General features: G+C 42.9%; 1 protein-coding gene across 1 annotated transcript; it reads left to right on the forward strand.

The window, feature by feature from the left end:
• Nucleotides 1-4,322: 4,322 nt before the first annotated feature.
• LOC119197104 (cholecystokinin-like) lies at nt 4,323-7,755 on the forward strand. Its single transcript, XM_037453106.2, has 4 exons — nt 4,323-4,433; nt 5,811-5,890; nt 6,135-6,324; nt 6,802-7,755. The coding sequence occupies exons 1-4, from the start codon at nt 4,418-4,420 to the stop codon at nt 6,939-6,941; spliced, it is 426 nt and encodes a 141-aa protein (XP_037309003.2). The 5' UTR covers nt 4,323-4,417; the 3' UTR covers nt 6,942-7,755.
• Nucleotides 7,756-9,120: the final 1,365 nt, after the last annotated feature.

Raw genomic sequence — 9,120 nt, forward strand, 5'->3', positions numbered from 1 at the left:
TCGCCGTTTTTATTCAACAGACATTAATGGGATGAAGACTGGCTCCTCTTTTCAATACAAAACGTTGTTTGACTGAGGAAAACCAAAGACATTCCGACTTTTTTTCAAAATGACCATTGTTTTTAAAGACGGTTTAACTTTGAGTGTAACCTTGGCTCACTTTAATGTAGTAATATACGTTAGAGCTCATCGTGTCGGATCCCCGACTCCTTTTAGACTCCGTTCTGATTTTTTCCAGTATGTGTGCAAGAAATCTACTACAGACTGAAAACTGTTTATTAAATGAACTAAACCAATAAATCAACTCTTCAAATACGATTAAAGTCAATAAGATTAAACTGTTCATTTAATATCTAGATCAAACAAAAACAACAAAGAAAATAGACCATGTGACTAACTCAGTGTGAAGGTGTTAAACTATTTGAAAGTAGAAGTTAAAACAAAATCCAATCCCAGCAAGGAAGATGACATAAACAAACCGCACAATACCACAATACACATTAACCACACAACACATGCAAGATGGCTGCTCTGTCACTGCAGAAAACAACACATAAAAAGGCCCATGCAATCGGCTCATTAAGAAGCGAAGCATATAACAAACAGGGGAAAACAGTGGTTGTCTCGCATGTCAGTTAAAAACAAGAGAAACACATTCATGTTTAAAATATCACACGCATCCATGGAGAACATCTACCTGTCTGGACTTGCTTACTGTCCCTTCCACAGTTGGAACAGGTGCTTGAGGTAATTGCCCCTTGCCAAGCAAGACTAAATGTATTGGTTTCATGTTATTGACTAAAACATATTCAGTATGGACATCTTGTTTTTCGGCAGGTAGAGTAAAGCAGGGCTTACCCAATCAGGTGGCCTCAGGTGTGTAAATCACCAGGATGACGTTCCCCAGTGAGCTTCCAATCCCTTTTATAAGCTCCGCCCCTTAACCTGGGTCCTAATAGTGGGCCGCCCCTCTACCTGCCTTACCACAACAGTAAAATGTTGTTGGGTAAGACCAGCAATAACTCAGTTTAGTATATTAACCCAGGCATCCAGACACATCTTTTCATTTTCATTTCAGAGTGAATGTTTCTCAGAGTTATTGCTGCTCAGATAAACACATTCACAGGAACTAACATTGTGAAGGTTGCCCACACAAAACCTAACTATTTTCATTTGGTGTTGAAAAAAGAAACGACTATACTGGAAAATAAAATGCAAGTAAAAGTAGCCTGAGAATGTCACTTTGAAGACGCATCAGTGACACCTCGCAGTGCGAACCGAGCCTGACCTCACGGATTACAACTATAATCCTGCATAGGAAATCAAGTCCAAACACATCCGCAGAGAAACATTTGTCGTCTGTCAGGAACTCTGATGGGTGGAGCTCAAACCTCGTTAGGACATAGCCCCCCCAGAGGACAACATGTAAATAATGAATATTTGGAGTTAAGAGGTCATCATTAATGTTGCAAAAAACGTATCAAACTTTAAAGAAATTAGATTTATGAATAATGGAGAAAGACAACTTAGCACATAATACACACATACACTCATTTGCACGTTACACGAGTACTTGCTTCTATAATTTGAAACCGTCTGTCTTTTCACGGGCTCCCAGGGGGCCGCAGACAGTCTGCACCATATTAAGCCACTTCATTTTCAGAAGTAATACAGTTCTTGTTGTACATTCAGATGAGATGATTTGATAAATGTTTTTACCAAACATCATTTCTGTATCTTCCCACGTGCCCCCTCCATCTTTACTTCTGCTCCCCCACCCCCACCCCCCCCGCCCTCCCCTTCGTGTCGGCGGATTAGAGCAGAGAAGAGGCTCCGTCTACTGAAGAGGCTTCTGTCCCACACGACACAACGCTGCAATTAACTCAAGAAGAGCCGTGACTCACGACTGGGAGGGAGGGAATAAACAAGCACGGATTCCTTAAAAAGGCCCCGTCTGTTTTCTTTGATGACGACGACAGTGACGTCCTCGTTACCTTCGGAGTTGCCTGTAATTGGCCTTCCGGTCTCTTTTTTCAGACTGCTCATTCCAGGAGAGGTACCTGTGGGACCTGTGTGCTACACAGTCAGCCGGGCATGAAGACACACGGGGTAAAGTACCTTTTGGCGAAGCACGATACTTTGTTCGCTAGTTTCCATTTTTCAAGAAGTTGTTTCATTTCAAAATGTATTTGGTTTTATCATGTTGTGTTTTCTTGTTAACTCAACAAAGCAGTTCAATTGTGAAAACTAAAGCGCATTTCTTTTTTTTTAATCCCTCTAGTGGACACGAGAGGGATTTGACGAGGCAACAGAATACAGTGTGATAGAAACTGCAACATGTAAAACAAAGAATGTAGCTTCTTCCTTATTTGTACACTATTCCCCTTTATTCCCCCCACCCACCCCCCCACACACACACAGCACACAGAGGTTGTCTGGTGAGGCCCACAGCTGTAATGAAACCCTCTGCAGGAGATTGTCGTTTGCTCAGTTGCCTGTGAGCTGAAAAGCACTCTCGGTGTCTTTTGATGCAGCGGATCACATTTTAAAAGCCGCTGGAGCGGAACAGAACAGCGCTTTGTGCAGCAGAGAAGGAAAGGCAGGCGTTTGAACACGGAGAGCCATATATCCAAAGACTGTGTGTGTCCACGTGTCTGCAGGAGTTAGACAGGTGCCGATCAAAGTACAAAACACAAAATGCTCCATCACAGGTTAAACAACGCCAGCAAACAGGCTAATGTTAGCTCATTAACATACTGGAATAGTCCTAAAACACTCCACAAAGCCCACTCACCCACTCACCCACTCACCCATCCTCCCTCACGCTGACAAAGGTCTTCAGTGTAACTTGTCAACACCTTAATCCACGTGTGTTGCCTTTATGTAAGTTCAGATGCATGCTTACTAAATATCCGTCTTTGGTGCTTTAGTGAAAATTGAAAATTCCCAATTTGATGTCGTTTATGGCTTATAGGCTGTGAGCTTATACAACTTTATTTTTAGCCAGCAAAGCCTGGCGAAGATACAATTTCACCAGCAGAGGAACCACTGCAGAACTATAAATGATCTGGACAAACCCTGCAAGCAGACTAGAATCTAAAGAGACACAACAGGAATAATGGCTGTGTGAAGTTGTGTGTTTCTACCGCAACCTAAATCTCAGACATACATGAAATGCCAGATGGTGGGACTATAGGACTCAGCATGAGTGATGCATGCTGGGACGAAAAACAACAACACGTTTCCCTGAACTCTATTAGCAACGCTTCATTTGTCAGTTGGAGCACATTGATCAGCCAATAAATGCTCAATAAACTTCTCAGAATTACATTCTGACCCGTTTCTGACCATTTTTGTAAAACGTCCATCAGTGATTTGTGTTGCTGCATCATGAAGAAAAGAAAGCCGCAGAAAGAAGTCACTTATGAAATTGCCATGGCCTTTCATGCCTGAGAGAGGCTGGTGCCATTTTGCATTTGCTGAAATCGGAGGCCACTGACCTGCACGCCGCTTCTGCTCAGTGAGAAAGAAAAACTTGTTTAAATATTCTACTTCATTTCCTCCATGTGCACATCAACAATACAAATTCACAGAAGACAATCTTTCTCACAGACTTTTCGTTGTCTTTGTAACTCTAAGGTGGCTGGATTGAAATGTTTAAAAAGGAAATTGCCTCCTATAATCTATTCCTCTCCACTCCTCCTGGTCCTCTGTGCAAAAACGTCATGGGGTCAAGGAAAGATGGTTAGGAGAATTCATGAGGAGTTAGGAAAAGGAAACCGAGAGTCATGCAGACGTTATTAACGAGGCTCTACAAACGGTTACCTACACGATCTACGGTGCTCGGTCATGGTCGTTATTTTCTCAGGAAAGGCTGAATCATTCAAGGTTATTTAAAAATTATTGTGGGACAGAATTATCTCTTTTGCTTTTGTAAAGGACGTCCAGTGGTTCTTGTGGTAAAGGAGCAAAGCAGGGAAGCTTCGAACCGTTCCTCAGCATTTAGAGGATCCAAACAGCTCGCATCATGGCGGCCACTCACGCTACTTCCGGGTCATTTCCCTTAGTTAGGAACCTTCCTGAGGAAATGAGATCATTCGATACCTGTGTATGAGTGTTGCTTGGATGGAGGAGACTCGAGGAGGAGGCGCACAATTGAAGCTGCAACCTTTTTCATGACCCTTTTCCTATCGTCAACGTGTGTGTGTGTGTTTGCAGCATGTGTGCACTTTTGCGTCTTTCAATGCGTCAGTGCTTTTAGTTTCTGCGCTGGCAGCAGGTTCCTCCCATATATCCAGAGCCCTCCCCCTTCCTGTGTGTCAGTATAAAATAGGATCTCCTCTCTTGCTCACTCACTCTCACTCTGAACACTGGAGGAGCAAAGATCAGCATCTTCACACTCAGCATCTCTTGGTCCATGGCAACAACCGCAGGTAGGAGAAAACTCTGATGATGAAATACGGGCTTGTGGTGCTTTATGGAGTTTTCTTTTTTAATAATTTTAATAAATAATCAAATCATCACACCTGAAATGTGGCAAATCCGAAAAGTTAATTTTTTTTATTTTTTTTAATCTTTTTACATGAATATACCAGTATTTTAAATATAATAATGAATAATGATATGCTATAATTAATAATGAATGCATGAAGTGCGTATGGCAGGTGGCCAACTTGCAATTGTTAAGATAATTGTTTATCTGAGTGTGCAAATAATCCAATTATGAGATTGGAATTGTGTCGGTTCTCTTTTGCGTGAATAAAAAGTATTGTTTGAATATAATATATATAATATTGCATTTTCTGTGAATCTTGGCCCATTAAAGCAGCAAAAATTCCAGACAAGATCGGGGCTCATTAATAAAAGTAGCGGGAAAAATGCCAATTAGACTCAAACAGTTTTCATCTTTGTGCAATAAGTGAAAATAAAGTTGTTTTAATGAAAAAATAAAAAATGTAAAAAATGTTAGAGAAATGAGATGGGGAGAGTGGTGGGCTTTCACAAACGTTACAGTACCGCATCATTACCAGCTCACTGAATAATGAATTAGAGACAATGACCAGCTGCTAAAAGGAATTATATTAGCATCAGGAGAATGACTGTTTATACCTCCACTGTGTCAATTCAAACACAATTATTCAAACGGCCTGTCGCATCCAGGAACATTAGCAAAATAACAGTTAAAATCCTAGATATCATTTAGTTTTAAAGGATTTAAATAGAGAGCTGATGTTCATCATGTCCAGTGAAAAATAACCAGTGGAGAACTGACCTTGTGGGAGCCACTAAGGGACGGACTCACATTGCTTGAAGGAAACATTATTAAGAGTTTTGCTTCTGTAACTCTTGAAATATTCACTTAAAAAAATGAATTGTTGAACAATGGACATGTGGTCAACAGAACAGGGCGATATGAACGTTGGAGATTGAAAACCTCAGAGCGACTGGTGTTGACTCTTGTAACGGGAACATTTGCTCTTATTCTGTTATAAAGTATGTTCCCCACAACTAATGGTGAATTCCAAATAGATACCATGTTGGAGTCAAGTGTCATTATATGCCATCTTCTTTTTTTCCCTTTGTCACACCAGTGCTATTTCTATTTAAATATTAAAAATATAATATTCACGAGGTGTGTTACTGTAACCGTAACGTAGATTTATCGCTCCACTGCCTGTGGTTTTTCCCACTCAGACTCCCACTCTGAACAATAAGAGAGACAAGAAGTATGGAGCAACCAGCGGCACTTTAGATGTGGAGTATTTCTTTTAACTGTATTTTGTCCCCCCCTCCCCTCTCTCTCATGTCAGTCATGAATGTATGTGTCTGTTTGTGTGTTCTCCTGGCTGCTTTGTCCAGCAGTTCGCTGAGTCTGCCCTCTCCGTCCATGGTAAGACACACACACACACACACACACACACACACACACACACACACACACACACACACACACACACACACACACACACACACACACACACAAAATAATAATAATGGTGGACTTAAGTGATTCTAAAGACCGCCCCACTTGCACCTTTGCGCTCTCCATACAACGCAGATGCTACAGATGTGATACCTGCCCCTTTCCCTCGCCCCCCCCCCCCTTCTCTCTGTTTCCCCCCCGCGCTCTAAAGTCACAGAGAGCCGAGGGTGAGGCTCTCGTGTCGGACAGCCTGCCTCCCCCCTCGTCCCTCCACACGCGCCAGGCCCTCTCGGCCCCCGCGGCCCCCTCAGGCCGCCTCGCCAGCTACGACCAACTCCGGGAGGAGGCAAGCGCTCGGAACAGCCTGAGCCAGCTGCTGGCCAGACTGGTCTCCAGCAAAGGTGAGCGGGCGCGTGGGCAGCGCCAGGTGAGCGGAAAGTGTAATCAGAGCGAGAGGCCTCCAGTCATCGCCCCTCAGTACACACGCAGCCTTCATTTTGGGCTTGTTATTTCCATCGTGCCAACGTCCATCGCTCACGCCGAGTCCCGTAGTCCCACCATCTGCCATTCTACCGCCTCCCTGTAGCTCTCTCCCTCTCTCTCTCTCTCTCCTCCCTCCATCTTTTCGTACCGCCTCCTCCGCCCGTCTCCCTCCGTCTCTGCGCATCTCTGCATCTCTTTCGATCCGACCCGGCGTGACCGGGAGACCTGAGCTGAGCTCACTGGTCTCGCTGAAACGCACGGAGACAAAGTGAGTCAGCGCGAGTCACTTTCGACCCTTCCTCACCCCCGAGTTCCACGGCGCACGCCATCGAACGCGCCCGCTTCATTCAGTGTGCTCGCGTGAGAGTGACGGCTGCGTCTGTGTCTCCCTCAAGGCTCCCCCTACGAGGTCAGATCCTCCCTCAGCAGCAGAGCCAGTGGTCCGGCCCCCGTCCACCGGATAAAGGACAGAGACTACCAGGGCTGGATGGACTTTGGAAGACGCAGCGCAGAGGAGAACGAATATCCCTCCTAGAGGCCCGGCTTTGCCTCGCTGAAAACCTCACAACCCCCCCCCCCCCCCCTTATCACCGACCAATAAAAATAAAATAATGAGCCCTTTTCACACTGCACTTACTGTAACCAAGCGCTGACGTGGCAGGACCCCTGAGTTTATCATCATGGTGTGTGAATGGAGAGAGAAGGTGGGATGGGGGGGGGGGGGGGGGGGGGTCCTGCAGACTGTGGACACTGGATCTCCATGCTGAGGTAAAGGAGCACTTCTCAAACCGCTCCCCGTCACAATCGTATTCGATCACAAATGTTACAAAGAACGCTCGATATTATTCAACATGTTTGTTATTGTCATGAAATCCAATACAAGATTTATAACCAACAGTGCTCGCGAGTTCTTTTCCCAATATTTTCTGACTCCTTTTGTTCCAATTAAAAAACAAAAATCATTAAAAAAAAACAGCTCACAAACGAATGGTTTGATTCTTACAAAGGCTCAAGTCACCCTTTAATCACGAGGGAATCAGAATCTCAAAAGGAAGCGGCAGTGCTCATCTTAATGGACGAGCTCGTCACACTCGCTGACAGGTTTGTAACGTTGTGGCACGGAGGACACACACATCATTTGATCATCATGTGATCCTCTAAAAACAGAAAACTAAATAAATAAATTGGTTTATTTTACCAAACCTCTGCTTTAAGACCAACAGAATCAAACTGGAGGCTTTGTTCTCAGCCCAGCAGGTCTTAGGAAACAGGAAAGAGGAAAAAAAGACTATCCTTTAAAATAACTTTTATCCCTATTTCCTTACTGACATTTCACTTATGACTTTAATTGATTCCACTTAAACTAATTAAAGGGTCTCATTAGGAATGTATCACAACCTTTATATTTGAACATAATAAGCCTCTTATTCAATTGGATCAAAGCTGTGATTTAACTCTTTATCTTTTATTGGTATCTCCATGCATTTAGGCAACTGCAGACCAGAGCTGTGATTCTTTAGTCTAATCCCATCACATGTGATGCATCATTCACTGCAGGCATGGAGCGAATAAGCTCCTCTCTGAACTGTAACAAAAGTTAAACATCACCAACTTTCCACCCCCCCACCCGCTTACTAACATTACAGTAACTGTGGGCTCAAGACCGCAGTGTGAAAAGCACGAAGTACGTCCTAGAAAGCACAGTGTGCTGTTTGCTGCTTATTGCACCATGGAGCTCAGTGGCAGAAAGTACCGCAGGTATGAAGAGAAGAGCATCTAAATGCATTTAGATGCAGCGCTGAACATACAGGAAACCCAAAGCACCTCGTTCAGAGAGAGAAAATGTGATGAAATAAAGCTTTAAGTTTGCAAATACATTACATACAAGGAAAGTTGCTGGTCATATATTTATTGCAATAAACAGGGCATGTTAAACAGATGTGATCCAAAACAAGTGTACATGTATATCATGATTTCATGAAAGGAAGTAAATATATTGAGTTATGAATAAAACTCAACCTGCCACACACTGGTCCCACTGAATAATGTCCACATAGAGAACAGATTGCACTCTCTTCACCTCTTAAGGTCCTCAGATACTGAGGCGACAGATGAACTGTTCTCTCAAAGAGAGACACACACACACACACACACACACACATTCACATCTACTTAACTACAAAACCAAGGGAACAAAAAACAGTGATGTAAATGTAGACTAAGACTAAATTCAGACCTATGTAGTTCTATTATTCATTTACTTTAAGTATCAATAGTTCCCTGTGGCTGTTTTACTATTCGACTGTAGATGATACTTTGGATTATTATTACTTCGATTATGTGTATGTTGTATTTATTGTTTTAAGATTGGGCAAAAATTGGGTTTGAACTTTATTTACTCTTGAGCAATTTTTATATAAGTATCATATTCAATAAGAAGATCTTTCAAGCAGCTTTCCACTTTCCAGAAGTTCAGAAGCAGCATTGTTTTCAGCTCTTGACGCATTTCACAGCTGATCCAACGGGCTTTTTAAGTAGTCCATCAATCAAGAAGCAGAAGCACTTTCTCAACAAATAAACAACAATCGAATTAGTCTAAAAATATGATATAGATTTTTTTTGTAACATGAAATGTTTTTTTATTTTTTATTAATGGGACTAACTTTGCTCTTTACTGCACCCACATGGATGCAGAGAACAGCACACTCATGTAG

The sequence above is a fragment of the Pungitius pungitius genome, chromosome 11 (genome assembly GCF_949316345.1).
Source record: "Pungitius pungitius chromosome 11, fPunPun2.1, whole genome shotgun sequence".
Taxonomy (NCBI): domain Eukaryota; kingdom Metazoa; phylum Chordata; class Actinopteri; order Perciformes; family Gasterosteidae; genus Pungitius; species Pungitius pungitius.

Excerpts from the sequence above, each read along its gene's own strand:
- LOC119197104 (XM_037453106.2), top strand. Across the intron at positions 5,891-6,134 it reads GTCTGCCCTCTCCGTCCATG|TCACAGAGAGCCGAGGGTGA; the intron begins GTAAGACACACA and ends CGCGCTCTAAAG. Across the intron at positions 6,325-6,801 it reads CAGACTGGTCTCCAGCAAAG|GCTCCCCCTACGAGGTCAGA; the intron begins GTGAGCGGGCGC and ends GTCTCCCTCAAG.